Source organism: Amblyraja radiata, chromosome 4 (genome assembly GCF_010909765.2).
Source record: "Amblyraja radiata isolate CabotCenter1 chromosome 4, sAmbRad1.1.pri, whole genome shotgun sequence".
NCBI classification, from domain to species: domain Eukaryota; kingdom Metazoa; phylum Chordata; class Chondrichthyes; order Rajiformes; family Rajidae; genus Amblyraja; species Amblyraja radiata.
The window spans coordinates 51,090,221-51,111,642 of NC_045959.1; the positions used below are offsets into that span (position 1 = coordinate 51,090,221).

The 21,422-nt window shown below is 43.6% G+C and overlaps 1 protein-coding gene across 3 annotated transcripts in view; it reads right to left on the bottom strand.

Annotated features, from left to right (window-relative positions):
* Nucleotides 1–21,422, bottom strand: part of afg3l2 (AFG3 like matrix AAA peptidase subunit 2) — a 49,938-nt gene that overhangs the window by 18,830 nt on the left and 9,686 nt on the right. Inside the window, exons 2-10 of one of the 3 annotated variants that reach the window (XM_033019406.1) lie at nucleotides 21,318–21,417; nucleotides 18,470–18,541; nucleotides 16,754–16,866; nucleotides 15,391–15,543; nucleotides 12,214–12,288; nucleotides 10,659–10,780; nucleotides 8,521–8,794; nucleotides 6,926–7,063; nucleotides 3,347–3,500 (exon numbers count right to left, since the gene is read on the bottom strand). In XM_033019406.1, coding sequence (XP_032875297.1) covers nucleotides 3,347–3,500; nucleotides 6,926–7,063; nucleotides 8,521–8,794; nucleotides 10,659–10,780; nucleotides 12,214–12,288; nucleotides 15,391–15,543; nucleotides 16,754–16,866; nucleotides 18,470–18,541; nucleotides 21,318–21,417 — 1,201 coding nt within the window. Of the gene's footprint in view, nucleotides 1–3,346; nucleotides 3,501–6,925; nucleotides 7,064–8,520; nucleotides 8,795–10,658; nucleotides 10,784–12,213; nucleotides 12,289–15,390; nucleotides 15,544–16,753; nucleotides 16,867–18,469; nucleotides 18,542–21,317; nucleotides 21,418–21,422 lie in introns of all 3 variants that reach the window. The other 2 variants (XM_033019405.1, XM_033019407.1) reach the window with 2 other exon arrangements.

The following is a 21,422-nucleotide window of genomic DNA, read 5'->3' on the forward strand; positions in this document are numbered from 1 at the left end:
GGAAGGCCGGGAAGATCAGGGGCTCAGCTACTTTCAATGCAACACTGTTATAACATTAATATACTTGCCACTCAATCACATAGTCTGAACAGGTTGACAACATTCCAAGTTTCTTTTAATTTTACAGCTTTTCGTAAAATAGTGTTATAAATTAGAGTGCTATTTACATAAATCTTGCCACTATGTTTGGCGAACAAATGGTTTTCACAAAACTGAATTCAGATCTTGTGGTTGGTTCTGAATTTGATATTCTGCTCTGTTTTGGGAGCAATCTCATTATTACTATTAATGAAAAATTATTAAACAGAACAGTTCAGGGCAAGATCTGCATGTCTTTAGAATCTGGGGGGGAAACCACACGTGGAATGGAGGGATATAGACCATGTGTAGGCAGGTAAGATTAATTTAGCTTGGCATCATGTTCGGCACCAACATTATGGGCCGAAGGGCCTGGTACTATGTTGATTTTTTTGTATTCTAAACCAGAACGTGCAGAAGAAACCTACTCAGTCTACAACAATCTAAAGCCGCGGTCTCCGGTGAGGAAGAGCCGATCCTGGACTGACTGGACTCTGGTCCTGTACACGGGGGGGGGAATGGAGGAGGACTGGCCAAATTTTTGTGCCTTCCACCACAGTGATGAATGCTGTGGTGGATGTTTGTGTTACAGTTTTATTGTGTGTTCTTTATTATTGTACTGCTGCTGACAACCCAAATTTCCACCAACCCTGGTTGTGTGGCAATAAATTATATCTATCTATCTATCTATCTATCTACCAACCATAATGCCAATTTAAACTAATCTCATCTGCCTGCATATGGTCCATTTCTTCCAAATTCATGCATCTGCCTAAATGCACCTTAAATGTTGCTATCATATCTGATTCCACCATTTACCTTGGCTGAGGGTCCCAGGTACCAACCACACTGTGTAAAATAAAAATGTTGCCTCAAAATGTCTTTAAATTTCCCCCCGGTCATCTTAAAGCTATGCCCTCTGGTATTTGGCATTTCTATCCTCGTAAAAAAGACTTACTCTCTACCCAATCAATGCCCCTCATAACTTTATACACTTTCCTCAGGTCTCCCCTTGATCTACAACACTCCAGAGAAAACAAACCAAGTTAGTCCTACTTTCCATGTAGCTAATATTCTCTCCAAAGTTGCTATCTTCTTCCAGTACTGCAGCAATATATCCAACTGCACACTGTTACTCCAAATGTGGCCTGGTCAAATATTTATATAGCTTTAACATGACTTCCCAACTTTTATATTTGGTGCCTGACCAATGAAGAGAAGTATGCCCTATCCCTTCTTCACCACTTTCCGGGAGATATGGACCACATCCCAAGATCCTTCTGGACATCAACGCTCCTTAGCGTCTCACCATTAACTGTAGACATTCCTCTTACATTTGATCTTCCAAAGTCCAATGCCTCATACTTGACTCGAACCATGATTGTGGCTACAAACATCTCTGTCTATGTCCCAGCGATCTCTCTTCTCTCCCTCAAAATCCTGGACAGAGCCTATTAGGCCCTTTATATTTCTCAAAAGCCCTGCCAGATTTTACTTCTTATGCTTCCTTTTTGTTTTTGACTATACGTGAATATCTCGTCAACCAAGGTTCCCAATCTTTCCTCTTCACAGGATCCAATAACATCATCTCCCAATCTGGCACAACCATTCAGTATACTACACAACTCTTATTTTTACTACATGAACATATTATCCTTATTACAACCAACAATGTTTTGTTCAATCCCCTCTGAAAATAACAGATAAGTGCTCTTGTTTCCTAAAACATGAGCTGCACAGTGGCACAGCTGGTAGAAATCAGCTGCGCCGCTGTGCCAGAGACCAGAGAAACCCAGGTTCGATCCTGATCTCGGGTGCTACCTTTGTGGAGTTTATACATTCTCCCTGTGACCGTGTGGGTTTCCTCCAGCTCTGGTTTCTTCCCACAGCCACAGAAGTGCTGGTCTGTGGGTTAATTTACTATTTATGCCTCTCATAATTTTACATATTTCTAGTGCATCAATATTCAAGCTTAAATATTTGTTTATGTTGAGAGATGATTCTGTGCTCACATGGTATTCTTTACCATGGGCCATCATATTATATTTGCAGCTTTAAACTATGTACCATCGTCACACAATACTAGAATTGAACCATTTATCAACTACTGATGTAGTGCAAGTACTATATATTTTTTAAAGGTGGCAGCTAGTGCAGCGGCTGCCTAATAGGGCCAGAGACCCCGGTTCAATCCTGTCCTCCAGTGCTGTTTTTGTGGAGTCTGCATGTTCTCCTTGTGATTGAGTAGGTTTCCTCTGCACGTTCTGGTTTAGAATACAAAAAAATCAACATAGTACCAGGCCCTTCGGCCCATAATGTTGGTGCCAAACATGACGCCAAGCTAAATCAATCTTATCTGTCAATACAGAGCCATATCCCTCCATTCCATGTGTGGTTTCCTCCCAGATTCTAAAGACATGCAGATTGGTAGGTTAATTGGCCTTTGTAGTGAGACCAGATAGGGTGAGCAAAATGATTTTTTACTTTTAATAAAAACAAACAAAAACCCGTGAAATCCGCGTGTCTGACTGCACTAACAATAATGGCTCCTGTTGCTGGGAGGATCGCTAACTAACCAACACACCCCCAAAACCTGCGAAAACCAACACCCCGCGGTCACATGATCGCACAGGCCAATGAAGAGGGTTCTGCCCTCTCCACCCCACCACTAGGTGCCTCTACACCTTTATAAATTGCTCCTAGTGTGTAGGTGAGTGGTGGATCTCAGGTGGGATGATTAGAATGCGGGACAAATAAAAGATAGAATTAGTGCTTGTTAAGCATAAATGGTATATAATGATCCCTGAAGAAGGGTCCCGACCTGAAACGTCACCTATCCATGTTCTTCAACGATGTTGCCTGACGTGCTGAGTTACTCCAGCACTTTGTGTCACCTCATGGTTTACGCAGACTTGATGGGCTGGATGGCCTATTTCTGTGCGTTCTCTCTCTCTCTCTCTCTCTCTCTCTCTCTCTCTCTCTGATTCTATAACTGATTGATCATAGATCAGTTAAGCAGTTAAGAAAATATTTTGAATTCCAGAAGTTAGTTGTAGTATTGGTCAATGATTGATAATGCAACATGTTAAGTAATTCCTCAATTCTGCTGAAATAAGAAACTTTGGGGAAGTCCAAGAGTGGAATAGATGTGGGGAAGTCCAGAGTGGAACAGCACTTTGTGTTTGTACCTACACAAATCTCACGGCTTTGCCTACATGACTATTTAAAGCCTCAACAACACGTTGCTCAGCCAGTGGGTTTTACTAACCATCCATTTCTACCAGGAGCTGGTTTAAAGTGTTCTCTTGTTCACTTTGTCCTCCAAAATTACCACGACCCCTTTTCCTTCCAACTGCATCTATCTCATCAATGAACAGGATACAGGGAGCATTTTTACGAGCCATTACAAATAGATCTCGCACCTAAAGGGGAAAGGCACAGGATGTAAATTTTCTAAAATCAGTGTTTTATTTTACTATATCAATTTGTAAAATAAGAAAACCCGTGCATTTAAACAATGCTCTTCATAGTCTTTGGACACCCAAAAGTTAAAAAATACCTGATTGTAAAGTGAAGGTCTCTTCTGAGATACATAACATTTCTGGATACAAAATAGCATCAAGGAACACGGGGAGAAGGCAGAATATAGTATAGAAATGGAGAGTTGGCAAAAATCATATTGAGGTTCAAAGGACCAAATGGCCATCACCTCCTTCTAGTTTCTAGTAACAGAACAGATGGTGCAGCGGTAAAGTTGCTGCCTCACAGCACCAGAGACTAAGGTTAGATCCTGATTACGGGTGCTGTCTGCTCAGAGTTTGTGAGTTTTCTCCCCCGAGATCTCCGGTTTCCTCCCACACTCCAAAGATGTGCAGGTTTGTAGATTAATTGACTTGGTAAAATTGTAAATTGTTCCTGGTGTGTGTAGTCTTAATGTGTGGAGATCGTTGGTCGGCGCGGACTTGGTGGGCCGAAGGGCCTGTTTCTATCAGGTCTCCCTGCAACCTCAAGCATTCCGGAGAAAACAATCCAAGTTAGTTGGACTGCTCCCTGTAGCTAATACTCTGCAATACAGGCATCATTCTGGTAAACCTCCCCTGCACCCTTTTCAAAGCCTCAACATCCTTCTGATAGTGTGGTGACCAGAACTGCACAAATACTCCAAATGCAGCCTAACCAACTCTTGCATCATGACTTCCCGACTTTTATACACAATGCCCAAAACCATGAAGGCAAGTATACAACATGCCGTTTTTACCATTCTATCTAGTGGCGATGCCACTTGCAGGGAGTTATGGACTTGCCTTCAGGGGGTTATGACTTCTGCGAATCTCTGGCCTATGACAGCTTAGAGGAGTGCCCTGGATGTTAATGAGATCAGGTATTGAGAGCACACATAAGCAGCACACCACCTCACAAACGACATACCCGCCTGTCCTGACAGCCGCATCTTCTGTGGAAGAACCTGCACTTCTGCATTGGCAGAAACTACTCAAATCACAAAACTAGCGAAGCTGTAAGTCACCCACAATAATAAGTACCGGCAGAGTGGTGCAGTTAATAGAGCCGCTGCCTCACAGGGCTAGAGACCCAGGTTCGATCCCCGCCTTGGATTGTGTCTGTGCGAAGTTTGCTTGCTTTCCCTGTCACTACGTGGGTTTCCTCCCACACTTCAAAGATGTGTGGGTTTGTACGTTAAATGGCTTCTTTGAATTGCCCCCCAAGTGTGCATGGAGTGGATGAAACAGTCGGATAACATAGAATTAGTGTGAACGGGTAATCGATGATCGGAGTGGACTCAGTGGGCTGAAGGGCCCGTTTCCATTCTGTATCTCTAAAACCAAAACAAGGGAGTACCCAAAAACAAGAATGTTCTCTCACAACAGTGCATTAACGCGTTAGGAATCCAAATGACTTGGCACCCTCTGCAGGCCGTCTTGTATTGTGCAAATAGGACAAGCAACTTGTAGGTCTCCCAGCACAGAGAGATGTCCATCAGGGAATGGTGTCTACTAGCCCATTTCAGATTGCAGGAGTATACATTGAGGGATGCACTGAAGCTTGGTACAGCCATCACCAACGCTCCATGGGGGAGAACCACAATCTAATGTTTTCTGCTGTTCGACATTGAGGGGCAGAGTCTGGTGGGGACACCCCTCAAACAAGGGAAGGGATATCACCCCAGGGGGCCACACAAGTGGCAAAGGTGCTTTAGATAGGTGCGAACTATACTGAGAATAACACTATTGAATATATAGACACTGTAAATGTATGAAGAATTTTTGCACGGTTTTTGTCTTGTATATACTCTTTATTCTAACTAAAGTTTATTTTTGAAATGAAAAAACACTGGGCATCTCCAGTCACCAAGTCATCAAGCACCATTGAACACAAAGTGCAAGTTAGCATATCACCTCAGTGTCAACATTTGATAATGAATAGAAGCTGGTACAAATTGGTAATGTTTATTACCATTGTTCAGATAGGGATTCATACCAGTAATGGAAAGGCCCTAATTTCGTGTTATATTTTGTCTGTCTCTATCTTGCAACTAATGGAATATATACAGCACTAAAACATTTTAATGGAGAGCCAAATAGCAACCTGCTTCGAGGAGAGAATGCATTGTATAACTATAGTGTTAGGCTTTAGCATTTAGCTGGTAATTTGCAGCCACAGTCTTAACTATTTGCCTGTGAGCAATCATGGTAAAGGTCCACCACAGACTTTTCAGCAACTGGTGGTCCGGCACCTCCTTTAATCTGGACAACATTATGCGGGTGCACTGAATTCACACATGCAAGTCCACAAAAAATGTGGAGCCTCGGCCTGGTGAGGTGGCCGATCTTAACTTCATCGGGACTTCTGCGACCAATCAATGGGTCCAATTTGCCTGGAACTCTGGAACACCAGCCCGGCCAGACCGGACAGATCCGTAGCCATGGCCGACTTCTTGTTCCCGATTGTTCCCGATGTTGGGGAAGTCCAGGACAAGGGGTCACAGTTTAAGGATAAAGTGGAAATCCTTTAGGACCGAGATGAGAAAAACATTTTCCAGAGTGGTGAATCTCTGGAACTCTCTGCCACAGAAGGTAGTTGAGGCCAGTTCATTGGCTATTTTTAAGAGGGTGTTAGATGTGACCCTTGTGGCTAAAGGGATCAGGGGGAATGGAGAGAAGGCAGGTACAGGATACTGAGTTGGATGATCAGCCGTGATCATATTGAATGGCGGTGCAGGCTCGTAGGGCCGAATAGCCTACTCCAGCACCTATTTTCTATGTGTCTATGTTTCTGAGGCAGACTTTGCAGGCCAGTTCCGGTAGTGTTCAACTGCTCTCGGAGGCCAGCGTCACTACCACATTTTCATCAGATTTGGCAGATATCGGGTCGGAGGGGGTCAGCCCAGTAGTCCTGCCGTGAAATCAGCATCTTGGCCCCATGCGCAGTCGCCGAAACGACCTGCATCGGGACATCCGAGCGCCCTGGCTGCCCGTGGAAGAAATGCAAGCTTCACTAAAATTAATTTATATTTAATCTTTGTTTTGTTTAAGTTTCCGGCAGTCCATGGCGCTTTAAAGACAAGGGAGGGATATTTGTACCTCTTCTATCCTTATCTCACACCTTTTGTCTGTATCAACCTATCACTCGCCAGGCTTTGTCCTGTTCCTCTCTTCCAGCTTCTCCACCCCCTCCCCCCCAAACAAAATTCAGTCTAAGGGAGGGTCCCAAGCCGAAATGTCATCTATCCATGCTCTCCAGAAATACTGCCTGACCCGCCGCTGAGTTGCTCCAGCACTTTATTTTTAACTACTATATCGGTTTATTTTACAAATGGAAAAAGACTTACTCTGGCAGGTCCGACACCGACAAACATTTCCAGGAATTCAGAACCATTCACAGTGATGAATGGAACATTGGCCTCTCCTGCAGTGGCCTTGGCTAACAGTGTTTTGCCAGTGCCTGGAGGGCCCATGAGAATAGCACCCTGTAAGAGAAAGATGTAAACTTCATTAAACAGTATCTTTTAGACTGTAAAAATACAACGTTGAAACAGGCCCTTTAACCCACCATGCCAGCCAATGATCACCCCGTACACTAACACTATCCTACCCGCTGAGGACAATTTACAATTTTATCGAAGCCAATTAACCTACAAATCTGTACGTCTTTAGAGTGTAGGAGGAAACCAGAGGTCCTGGAGGAAACCCATGCGTTCACAGGGAGAACGTACAAACTCTATACACCGATAGCACCTGTAGTCAGGGTCGAACCTGGGTCTCTGGCGTAGTAAGGCAACAAATCTACCGCTGCGTCGCTCTGGTGCCTCCAAATGAAGCTCTTTTACTAAATCACAGGCGTAATGTGTAGATCAACACAAAAGGTAACATGGTGGAAATATTTCATACATACTTACTACCTTACCAAATGCAAAACAAATGTTTTCACGCAGGCAACAACATAAATTGGCCTACATATTCAAAAATTACCTAGCATAATAATAATTTTTTAAAACATCAGCTCTGCTTCCTTCCTAGCATGTTGACTAAACATTATCCAATTTTAATTCACTCAAAAGGTTGGTGAACATTGAAAGACTCACTGAAGCTTGGAGCAGCCAACGCCAAGGCTCTGTGGGTGAGGACCTCAGTCTAGGATTCTGTCACTGCGAGACATTGAGGGACAGAGTCCAGACCCATCAAACGAAAGATATATCACTCCAGGGGCCACAAGAGTGGCAACGGTGCTCGGCTTAAAAATAGTTACCGAATATAACACTAATTAATATATAGACACTGAGAATGTCAGGCGGGTTTTTGAACTTTTGTATATATTTTTTTAATTTTGAATAAAGTTTTAATTGCCAAAGAAGGGCTGTGGAACTGACATAAAAGTCAGTCGAATTTATAGTTACAACAGATGCTGCTGCGTTATCAGTGAAAGACTGGAAGTGGTGGGGACATGAAGATATTGCAGACCACTTTAATTATTTCTGGTAAATGTCCAAGAAAACCAAGTTTATATAGTGTACTGGTTGCCCATATTTGCAGAATATTAAAAATGTTTTACCTCCAAGTCTCAGTATAATAGATATCTCAATGCCAAAATAAAACTTACAGGACTGGGTAATGGCACTACTTTCAACGAGCTACCCGTAAACCTTAATTATACCTTAAAAGGACACAAAGTGCTGGAGTAACTCAGCAGGTCAGGCAGCATCTCTGAAGCACATTGATAGGTGACGTTTCAGGCTGGGATTGAAGAAAGGTCCCCACCCGAAACGTCACCTAGCCATGGGCTTCAGAAATGCAGCCTGATCTGCTGAATTACTCCAGTGCTTTGTGTCCTTTTTTTGTAAGCCAGTATTTGCAGTTCCTCATTTCTAGTTGTTAATTATACCTTAATCAGCTTGGATGGACTTTGCCTGAAAACAAGGCAGCTCACCTTTGGAATTTTTGCTCCAAGTTCTTGATACTGATTTGGATTCTTCAGAAAATTAACAAATTCCATTATTTCCAACTTTGCTTCCTCACATCCTGCCACGTCCTTGAACTTTACATCAATTTCGTCCTTGAGAACCTTTGCTGTTGTTTCTCCCACACTGAACAGTCCACCCATTCCGCGCCCCGATCGGCCGATGCCCGCTGATCCTCGTCTCAGGGCAAACAGCAGAAAGCCAATGATCAGCATAGTCGGAAGCATGTTCAACAGAAACGAGCTGAGCAAAGGCGATTCAAATGTAACATGGGAGAATTCATTATCAAATCTTATGCACAAAATCCAATGTTTTGAAACACGCAAGTAATAAATAAAACGACAATACAATGTTTTATAGAAGACACAAATTGCTGGAGTAACTTAACGGGTCAGGCAGCATCTCTGAAAAAAAAAAAGGATGGGTGACTTTTCTGAGGAAGGGTCCCGACCCAAAACGCCAACCATTCTTTTTCTCCAGAGATGCTGCCTGACTCAGAGTTCCTCCAGCACTTTGTGTCGTTTTTGTCAACCAGCATCTGCACTTCCTTGTTTCTTCTTCTAATGTTTTATGGACATTTCTAATTAACAGAAAATTGCCCATTGTTGAATTGCTGAAACTTAATGACACAAGATTCACAATCTAAAAGGTTGGAGTTCTAATTTCAATAGAAATTTATGCGCACCAATCATTGTGCAACTGTTAAATGTATGCATTTCGGAATTAAGAAATTGCCTACAATTCTTGCAGGTCAAGAGAACCTGTGAAAAAGAAATAGTTAACATTTCAGTTTTAATGAATGGTCTCTAACTGCGACTCATCCACAGATTCTGCCCCACCTGGTGGGTAGTTGCAATATGTACTGTTTTTATTTCAGATTATGCAGAACAATGGCTCTGAAAGACTTGGCGCACAGATCTAATTGAATATCAGGATCAAGGAGCCAATATGATGGAATAACTCTGGGAGGATGCAACCGCATGACAGTTTGTTATTAGATTTATTATCCAGAAACCGAGTCCAAATCCCACCACAGCCTTTGGAGGGACTGTACTCAATTTACAAAGTGCTGGAGTAACTCAGCGGGTTGGGCAACATCCTTGGAGAATGTATACGTGATATTTAGGGTTGAGACCCTTCTTCAGACATTGCAGAGGGGGATAGGGGGGGGTGGGAGGGGGGTGGCAGAAGAAAACTGGAAATGGGGAGAGGCAGGACAAAATGTAAAAGTTCCAGCCCAGGTTGAGATCACAATCTTAAATGTTCCCTGAACATTACACTATTAGTGTAGGAAGGAACTGCAGATGTTTACACCAAAGATAGACACAAAAGGCTGAAGTAACTCAGCGGGTCAGGCGGCATACCATGATGCCAAACATCACAGCTCAGATGGTGTGAGAGTTAAGCGTGGAGACTGCTTGCATGGCTGGCAAAAGCAGTTGGAGGTTCCTCCTCGACAATAAACCACTTGTCCTGGACACATGGACAACAGATAGACGGCTACAAGGGGAACCTGCATATCTCACGGTGGTGTCACAGGCCGACAGAGTGGTCAGAAAAGGCTTTCAGCACATTGGCCTTCATCAGTACTGAGTATAGATGATAGACACAAAATGCTGGAATAACTCAGGCAGCATCTCTGGAGAGAAGGAACGGGTGTCGTTTCAATGAGAATGTAATGTGTGAAAACGACAGATCAAAGCAGACAATGATGAAGGAAATGTGGAATGGTTCATTGTTGGCTGAGGGGAAGGTGACAACGAGGCATAGAAACAGTAAAATTAATCAGTAGGACAGTGAAACTCGTCGGAGAACTAGGTTGAGGGAGGGACGGAGAGAAAGGGAAAGCAAGAGTTACTTGATGTTAGAGAAGTCAATATTCATACCACTGGGTTGTACGCTGTTAGCTTACATCAAGATCCTGGTGTACATATGATATGGTTCCACAGGATGGCAGGTACAAAAAGAAAAGTGATGGTCCTTCTAACTACTCAATGTCTTTATTCTTGCATGTGCAGGACTACACTGTTCTTAATTTTGACTTTGCTTTTGTTACGCAGAACACATTTCCAAAGAGAAATTAATAGCAAAGAAACCAAAAGCTTACCCATCGCTCTCGGTGGAATATACGACAGGTATCCTACTTTCACCTTCGATGCCCTGTTCCTGCTGCGCTGACTCCAGATTCCGTTCAAAAGTATCCACACTGCCAATATTAAACCATACGTACTGCTGTAGAAACAAGCACACGAGCAACAGACTAATTACACTCTCTTACAATGAAAGTGTATATTGCACCTTAAATTGATCTAATTAATTAAAGGTAATAAAAAGGAACTGCAGTTGCTGGTTTATATCAAAGATGGACACAAGATGCTGGGTAACTCAGCTGTTCAGGCAGCATCTCTGGAGAAAATGGACAGGTGACGTTATGGGTCGGGACCCTTCTTAATAGAGGAGGTGCAAATTGTGGGCATAAGTGCAAGCTTGGCTAGCTAACAACCCAATGGCATAAACAGTGGATTCTCAATTTTAGGCAACTATCAGTAAACTATCCCCTGCCCCTTCCCTGTGCACCACCTGGACACACACCCATTTCACCCCTTCCATGTATATTCCTTCCTCTGGTCTCACAATTCATACCTGTTCTATCCTTATCTCACACTTCTTGTCTTTTCATATCAAGCCTTTGTCAAATCATCTGCTGTCAAAAATCCCCCTCGCCTGTATCCACCATCGCTTGCCAGCCTTTATCGTGTCCATCTTCTGTTACAGCTTTCTTGCCCCCACCACAATCAGTCTGAAGAAGGGTCCTGACCCGAAACGTCACCTATCCATGTTCTCCAGAGATGCTGCCTGGTTACTTCAGAGTTACTTCAGCACTTTCTGTCTCTTTTTTTTCAAGAATGGAAGTGATTAGGATGAACAATTTTTCAGTTGGCCTGTACATTAGTTAAATTCCATCGGGAATTCCATCGAGATTAAGCATAACCCGTATGCCATCAAATTGAAGACACTGAATGTAAATGAATTTTAGGCGACAAATCAATTTGAGAAAAAATGCTTCAAAGTCCCTTGCAATCAACTTTCAAAGGATTTTGCAAGGACAAAGAAGTCCACATGTACCGATGGCATTGCTTCCATTCCCTTTGAAGTTGCAATGTGGTGAAGCTCATGTGTATTGTGGTTCACGGTGAAAGCCACACTCAGTGGCTGGTGGCAGTCGAGACCCCTTGGGATGACAGAAGGGGTCTCTTAGCCTGTCCTTCCCAGATAAGGGAGATGAAGCCATTGATTACATTTGTCTCCATCATCTGAGTTTTGAAGTTGGGAGGTCATGTTGCAGTTGTATAAGACATTGGTGAGATTGCATTTAGGGTATTGTGTTCAGTACTGGGCACCATGTTACAGGAAATATGTTGTTAAACTGGAGAGGTTACAGAGAAGATTTACGAGGATATTGCCAGGACTGAATAATTTATAGAATCCATCCTTTGCTGTTTTTATCTCCCGAGGCTCAGTAACACGTTTGATAAGCACCTCAAAATATTTCATTATTGTAAAATGGTGGCATATAGACATGTAAACATAAGTTCTGTTAAATAGTGCACATTTCAATTCACAACAATCTTCAAAGTAGAATATTGCATAAATAAACTTACCCCATCCATGGTTAATTTATCTGGAGAAAAAACTACTCTAACATAGCGTTTGTTTACGACTTCCAGCCTGTCCACCTAGCAAGGAGAAAAGTTTTAGTTCATAACAAGCTCTTTGACAACTCATCTTCATTTCACCAGGCCAACTGTGGTACAAGGCATCCATCTTCCATATAGTTATTAAATGTTCAAATGCAAGTACAAATGTTTATAATAAAGGTAAAATAAATAACATATATAAAATAATGTTGATTCTTTGCAGTCAAGAATGGGGCTTTATTTATGGAAATAGCTGTTAACATGAAATACTTCCACAAAAATGATTCCCATACAAGTTTGATAATGTTATAAAACTTTTATAGTTTGTCTCATAGATTTGAAATGCATCCTATCAATGGTTCAGTTTAGTTTAGTATATTGAATCTGGAGGTGTGCGTTTTCACACTTCTGTACCTCTTGCCCGATGGGAGAGGGGAGCAGAAGGAGTGACCGGGATGAGACTGGTCCTTGATTATGCTGGTGGCTTTGCCAAGGCAGCGGGAAGTGTAGATGCAGTCAATGGAAGGGAGGTTGTGGTTTGTGTGATGGTCTGGGCTTCGTCCACAATTCTCTGCAGTTTCTTGCAGTCTTGGATGGAGCCGTTTCCAAATCATGCTGTGATGCATCCCAATAAAATACTTTCTACAGCGCATCTGTAGACGTTGTGGAGAGTTGTTGGGGACATGCCAAACTTTCTAAGCCTTCTAAGGAATTACAATTAAATTTCTGCAGGTTTCCAGAGAAACTGAATTGACCTAAACATTATTAAAGTTAATCAAACCATTAGCCCATTTCATGGCACTTGAGAATCCAAATTTCCCATACACCAAATAGTAAAGATAACGTTTCAGTTTAGTTTAGAGATAGAGCATGGATACCGGCTCTTCAGCCACCAAGTCCGCACCGACCATTGATCACCTATTCACACTAGTTCAATGTTATCCAACCTTCCTATCCACTCCCTGCATTCTTATCCACTCCCTGCATCTACTACAAACCCACTGACTCCCATGGCTATCTGGACTACACTTCTTCCCACCCTGCTTCCTGCAAGGACTATCCCCTACTCTCAATTCCTCCCTCTACGTCGAATCTGCACCCAGGATGAGGTGTTCCAAACCAGGGCATCGGAGAAGTCCTGATTTTTTAGGGAACGCGGGTTCCCCTCTTCGACTATAGATGAGGTTCTCACCAGGGTCTCCTCTATATCCCGTAGCTCCGCTCTCACTCCCCATCACCCCACTCATAACAAAGACCTCCTTGTCCTCAAATTCCACCCTACCAGCTGTCACATACAACAGATAATGCTCTGACATTTTTGCCACCTCCAATGGGATCCCACCACTGGCCACATCTTCCCATCTCCTCCCCTTTCGGCTTTCCGCAGAGATCTCTCCCTCCATAACTCCTTGGTCAATTTGTTCCTTCCCACCCAAACCACCTCGTCCCCTGGTAATTTTCTTAGCAACCACAGGAAATGCTCACTTGTCGCTTTACCTCCCCCCTCGAGTCAATCCAAGGACCCAAGCAGTCTTTCCAGGTGAGGCGGAGGTTCACCAGCACCTCATCCAACCTCATCTATTGCATCCGCTGCTCTAGGTGTCAACTGCTCTACATCGGTGAGATCAAGCGCAGGCTTGGCGATCGCTTCGCCCAACACCTCCGCTCAGTTCGCATTAACCAACCTGATCTCCCGGTGGCTCAACACTTCAACTCACCCTCCCATTCCGAATCCGACCTTTCTATCCTGGGCCTCCTCCATGGCCAGAATGAGTCCCACCGCAAATTGGAGGAGCAGCACCTCATATTTCGCTTGGGTAGTTTACACCCCAGCGGTATGAACATTGACCTCCAATTTCAGGTAGTCCCTGCTTTCTCCCTCCTTCCCCTCCCCAGCTCTCCCACAGCCTACTGTCTCCGCCTTGCTTTCTTCTTCCCGCCCCCACCACCCCCACATCAGTCTGAAGAAGGGTTTCGTCCCGAAACGTCGCCTTATTCCTTCGCTCCATAGATGCTGCCTCACCCGCTGAGTTTCTCCAGTATTTTTGTCTACCTGGATACTATTCTACAGTCGACAATTATCTATAAACCCGCACGATTTTGGAACGTGGGAGGAAACCAGAGCACCCCGAGGAAACCTACATCGTCAAATCAAGAATGCAAAAAATTCCACAAAGACAGCATCCGAGGCAAGGATAAAATCCAGGTCTCTGAAACTGTATTGCAGTAGCTCTATCAGCTGCGCCACCGTGCCACACTAAAGAAGCCAATAAAAGTAATTTTCCATTACCCAAATGGCTTTAACATGAGGGGATTGCTTGTAATCACCCTTAGACGGCCATTTGAACAAACATATGAAGCAGCAGCTATTCTCTGGCAATGATATGAGTATCTTCAATCTTAAGTAAATCTATTAAAGTTTCTGTTACAGCCAACAAAATGTGTCAATGTTTCCCGAGGGGACCGCCCAGAACCTCGGCTTCGGCAGCGGCACAGCGCTGGAGCGCTATCACGGAGCGGTGAGGGCGATGCCTTGCCCGGGTCGCCGTGCTGGAGCTCCGGAATGCTGAGACCGCAGGTGAACATCGCGGAGCTGCGGGACTGTGGAGCGGCCAGCTGCGGCGCTGACTTTAACATCAGGAGCTTGGGATCTCTCGCCGAGATCGCCAGTTGTGAAGCTCCATCCAGCGCGGCCTGTTGGCTTCAGAATCCGCGGCCTCCCATAAGGAATCGGCCGTTCCAGGCACCCCGAGCCGCTGAGAGGGTTCTCCCGACGCCAGAGCACCATCACCCGGCGAAGAAGGGCCTGTAACATCAGCCCCCGTAGCGGCGACTGCGGAGGCCCCAACAGGCCCGACTATGGGTGGACAAGGGGATGGGGACTGGACTTTGTGCCTTCCCTCATAATGGGAATGATTGTGGGGGGATGTTTTTTATGTTTATTGTTAAATTCTTTAATGTTGTGTCTTATCTTTATCTGTGTGCTGCATGGCAAGACACATTTCACTACACCAATTGGTGTATGTGACAATAAATGTCCTTTGTCCTTGTCCTTTGATTCCCAAAACTACAGTGATGTCGTGGAGATTAGAAGCACCTGTCTATGTAATTATGCAGCTGCCTATTATGTTCAACACTTACTATTCCTTTTGATAGGTAGTTATTGACAAAGTCTTTCCACGTAACCTCACGACCAACATTCCTGAAGAAAAGATAATAAGTAACCGTTGCCCAAAATGCTGCTCCTCCAAGGAAGTAAAGCCGAAATTCTTTATCATCCCATGGAATATCACCCTAGAAAGTAAAAGGCTATTAAATATGAAATGATGTAAATAGTTCATTCGTTATTACAAATTAAGATGCAGTAGTTTTATGAAATGAATATCTGCTCTGCTGTAAATATACAACATTAAACCAATATTATGGCACAATACTAACAATGTAAATTTTGATTCTGAACACTACACATACACACATCCCCTGACTTGCATAAGGGTTATGTTGTATGAATCTTCTGTGAAGCCAGATTTTATGCAAGCGTTCACTGAACGGCAATTAAGCAGCATCAGGCTGCGTCCAGGACACTTTCAGTGCCACGCGGCCTTCTGGGTAAGCACTGCCGCCATTGTGGGCTTTTTTCGGACGTAAATGAGTGATTGTACAGTGTTGTGGAAATTACAAAGTGCCTTGATTGCACTCGGGACTGAGTGCAGAATTATTTACGTCAGTGAGGGATTACGTTAGTTGCCTATTGTGTGAATTGGGGAATGTCTGTATTCACAACCGAATTCAGTCTTGAAATCAAATTCTACTTGATGCCCTGCACTTTTGACTCTTATCTGCCAGCACACAATTCTTATCCTTCCATTCCCTGCATATCCATGTGCATATCCAAAAGACTTTTAAATGCCGCAAATGAACATAGAACAGAAAATTCTATTGACAATTCTCATGAAAACAAATTAAAACAAAGTTAGACTTTCAGTTAGTCATCAGGGGCAAGAACCAGATTGATTTTCTGTACCTCTACTCTGGGAATAACAGAAATGAGCAATAAACGCTTGCCTTACCATCAGCACACACATTCTAGTACAGAATTTTTAAAAGTCAATGTTGCAAATCTATAACCTTTAATCGTAATAAATGTCCCTCATATTAAGTAAATACAGAAAACACTGGCAGGTCAGACAGCTTCTGAGGATAGAGAAACAAATCATTTCTGGTTGAAAACACTCCATCAAAAATATGAAAGTTGTGGAAAGGATGGGGAGAAATGGATAAGACAACAGGAAGCTCTGTGTCAGTGAAGCCAAGGTTGCGATGGAGATACGGTGTTCAAATCATCTCGTTAATTCCAATGTTAACTTGTTTGTTTCTCCATTGATGCTGCCTGACTTGCTAAATGTTTCCAAAACGATATTTTACTTCGAATTTTAAAAAGTGTCAGGAACTCTGGAAACTGAAACTTGCAGGGCTGGTTGAAAGCAAAGTCCTCCGCAGTTACCTTCTGCAACCTGGCCCACCAGGTAGAATCATCCTTTCGCCCGCCTTTCTTTCCACCGCTTCCACCACCTGAACCATTTGTCCCTGGACTCTGAGAATTTGTAGATTTTGTCTCTGTGAAAAATACATCGATATCAAAGAGGAGCAAGTCAGTCTCTATCTTTAATTTGTTATGTCGCCATACAGTGGGACTCGCGCGTAGACTCCGCCACTTTTTCGCCGAACACTTAATAATAATAATAAATTTTATTTGTTGGGTGCCTTTCAGACATCTCAAGGACACCTTACATAGATTAACAGGAATATAAACATATAATCAGAGTAAAATAAATAATAAAGACATCACAGAGACACAAACTAAAAACAGAATTCAGTCCAAAAACAGAAAATCAAAAACACAATGTGAAGAGAGAGCAGCGGCAGCCAAAGCGCGCCAGCTTCCACTCTCCCTTCACGGCAGCCATCTTGGACAAAGACTAACAGGATTACATTACAGACAAAAAAAAAATCATCCCCCCACAATGGATACCACTGTGGGGGAAGGCACAATGACCAGTCCCCACCCCAAGTTCACCCCAAAGTCAGGCCTATTGAGGCCACCGCAATTGCCTCTACGGAGGCCCGATGTTCCTGGCCATTCTCACCGGGTGATCTTGCCCCGGCATCAGGAGAGTCCTCTCAGCGGCTGGGCCACCTGGAACGGCCGCTTTCTAGTTGGAGACCGCGGCTTCGGAAGCCGACAAGGCCGCGCCGGTTTGGAGCTCCCAGGCTCCCGATGTTGAAATCGGCGCCGCCCGCTCCGCTCCGCAGCCCCGCAGCCCGGAGGTGTTGAACACGGTGGTCTCAGCTCACCGGAGCTCCAGCGCGTCGATCCAGCGCGGCGACCCAGGCAAGGCATCGCCCGCTCCGCTCCACGAAAGCGCTCCAGTGCTGTGCCGCCACTTACGCTCAATCCGCCAAGGCCTGCTGCATTTCCTGGTTGCTAATCATTTTAACTCCTCTCCCCATTCCCACACTGACTTTTCTGTCCTGGGCCTCCTCCAATGCCAGAGTGAGGCCACATGTAAACTGAAGGAACAGCATCTCATATTCCCCTTGGGTAGCTTACAACCCAAAGGTATGAACATAGGATTCTCCAATTTTAGGTAACTACAAAACCTCCCTCTTCTTCCCCCCACCCCCACCCCCACCCCGTGCCTCATCTGTGTGTAAATCATCTATTTTCCCCCTTCCTTTCCTTCCTCCAGCTTCACAATTCGCAACTCCAATCCTTTTGTCTCACACCTATCTTTTCATCTCTGACCTTTGTCCACCATCTACCTATAAACCCCACCCTCCCCTTACCTGTATCCACCTGCCAGGCATTGTCCAGTCCCTCCTATCTTCCATATTTCTTTCCCCCCCTTTACAATCAGTCTGAAGGGTCCCGACCCAAAACATCACCATCAACGTTCTCCAGTGAAGCTGCCTGACTCGCTGATACTGCAGCACTCTGTGTCTTTTATTGAATGGATATTCTACATGGATTAATGGAATACACTTTATCTGGTCAGAAAACGCTTCCAAAAGGTGTAATTACCATCCATAAGGCATGCTATGACATTTACCCACAATAATCCATGTCCTGTTAATTTAGGCTCACTCAGAATTTGAAATTAATACAAATGATTATAATCATATAAATTGGGATATCTTTGCAATTAACTACTTGCAATACCTTTTGCCTCATTGGACGATCCTTTGGATTCACTTGCTCTTTTGGATTTGTTTGGAAAATATTTTTCAAATCCTGCAGAAATATGAATTTAATTCAAATGCTATACAGTGTACGCATTATTAAACGTTCTTAAATAATGGACTTTCGAATCCATAATTCACCATTGCATTGAACTAAATGGAGCTCATTATTTATCAAAATGTGAATTCAAAAATTAGAAGTTACTATAATTATATTTTGAGTTATATCCATTTTGCTCGAAACAATTGCCCCGTTTCTATTTCCCCCAGAGTGGTATCCGCCTTTGCAATATCTCCTATGGTAAGGTCAACAGGTAAGTGCACATATTCTGGTACAATGATGAAGACCTGTTCATGGTGATGAATCCCATGCTGCTAATCCCACACTTATTCACAAAACCAAGTTAAAACCAAATGCTTAGGAAAGAACTGCAGATGCAGGTTGAAATCAAAGATACACAAAATGCTGGAGTAACTCAGCGGAACAGGCAGCATCTCTGGAGAGAAGGAATGGGTGAGGTTTAGGGTTGAAACCCTTCTTCAAATGATTAAAACCGAATGCATCAGGGAGCTGGCGAGTATGAGCATTGAACCAGGCCCTTCAGCCCAACAAAAGCGCATGCTTACCATCAAAGAATTGAAAAAGGTTCTGACTGTCTACCCTATCTCTGCCGCTCATAAAAATATGCTTATTATACACATCCCCTCAACTTCCGACATTGCAGAGAACACAATCTAAGCTTGTCCAATCGCTTCTTAAGGCAATAGTCTCTAATCCAGGCATTGGTAAACCTCTCCTGCACCTTCTTCAAAGCATCCACATCCTTCCAGTAATGGGGGCAACCAGAACGTCACACAACAAATGCGGCCTAACCAAAGTCCTATAAACCTGCAACATGACTGTCTGACTCTTATTCTTGATGCCCCAATCAATGAAGGCACTCATAATTTTCACCTTCTTCATCACTCCATCTACAGGGGATGATGGGCTTGGACACCAAGATCCCACTGTACATCAATGCTGATAAAGGTCTTACCATTAAGTGAATGCTTTCCTTGGATTAAACTCCACCTGCCATGTTGAAATCTCCCATTGCATAATTCCAATTTTAACCCTCGATTCAACTTGCACATTATATCCAGGCTACTGTTTGGGGGCCTTTAGATAATTCCCATTAGGGTATTTTTACCCTTACAATTCCTCAGTTCTATCCATACTAACTCTACATCTCCTGATTCTATGTCACCCCTCGCAAGGGACTGAATTTCATTCCACACCATCAGTGCTACCCCACCCCCTCTGCCCACCTGTCTGCCTTTTCGATAGGACGTATACCCTTGAATATTCAATTCCCATCCCTGGTCCTCTTGCAGCCATGTCTCTGCAATTCCCACAACATCATACTTGCCAATTTCTAACTGAGCCTCAAGCTCATCCACTTTTATTTCTTAAACTTTGTACATTCATATATAATACTTTTAATCCATTATTACTCCCCTCACCCTTCACATCGATTCCTATTTTAGGAATTCCTATTTTAAAATTCCTATTTTACTTGGCCATACTCTCCAATCCCTTCCTGAGCTTTCTGCCCCGTTAATTCTGGTGTCTTTCTTAACTTTTCTTATATTCTCTTTCCCTTTAACTCCATCCTTAATATCTCCAGTTTGTCTCCTCCCCTTCACTGTTTATTTTAAACCCACCCTTGAAGCAGTGGCAAACCTGCCTGCCAGAATGCTGGTCCACCTCCAGCAACCCCAGATTATTGGTAGCAATAAATAAACTGCTGTAAGATCTCAGTGGATCAAGTAACACCTGTGCAGGTAAAGGGATGGTCAATATTTCAGGCAAAATAAAGGGTCTTGAATGACCCAAAACGTCAGCCCCCCCCCCCCCCACCCCCCCACGGCCTCCAAAGATGTTACTTGACCTAACAAGTTCCTCCATCAGTTTATCTTGTGCTCTAGATTCCAGCATCTGTAGTCTTCCTTATCTTCAAATAAAAACCAAATGAGGTTCACACTACTGTTAAAAAATAGATAGATCCAAAATGACTTGGTCAATCACTAAAATGAAGTCAAGAGTGATTTATTGCCATATGTGCCAGACAGAACAATGACATTCTTAGAATTTGAGCCAAAGATATCTAAACGCCTCATTTAAAAAAATATAGAATTCTCAATTTGCTTTTCAGAAGCTTTCTTATTTGGGCTGCACGGTGGTGCATGTTGGCAGAAACCCAGGTTCAATCCCGACTACGGGTGCCGTCTGTACGAAGTTTGTACATTCTTCCTGAGAGGGTGTGGGTTTTCTCCAGGTGAAACATAGAAAATAGGTGCAGGAGGAGGCCATTCGGCCCTTCTTGCCAGCACCACCATTCATTGTGATCATAATAATAATAATAAAAAATTAAATTTATATAGCGCTTTTCAGGGACTCAAAGTCGCTTTACAAGGCAAGGCAAAAAAACAAAAACAAAAACATGGCTGATCGTCCCCTATCAATAACCCGTGCCTGCCTTCTCCCCATATCCCTTGATTCCACTAGTTCCGGTTTCCTCCGGGTGCTCCGGTTTCCTCCCGCACTCCAAAGACATACAGGTTGGTAGGTTAATTGGCTTCTGTAAAGTGTAAATTGTCCTTACTGTGTAGGAAAGTGCCAGTGTACAGCGGTGATTGCTGGTCGGCACAGACTCGGTGGGCCGGAGGGCCTGTTTCCATGCTGTATCGCTAAAACCGTAAGTCTAAATGAATGTGTCGGATGTTTGAAAAAACAGACTCAGCATTTAGTGATTATGATACACAATTGGAATTATAAAGCACCTCACCTTTTGGGGGTCTTGAGCAGAGGCGTCGGTAGGCACCAAGCACATTTGTCAGCAGACTTTTCCCTTCCAAATCCACACCGTTAAACGCACAACCAGAAGACTGCA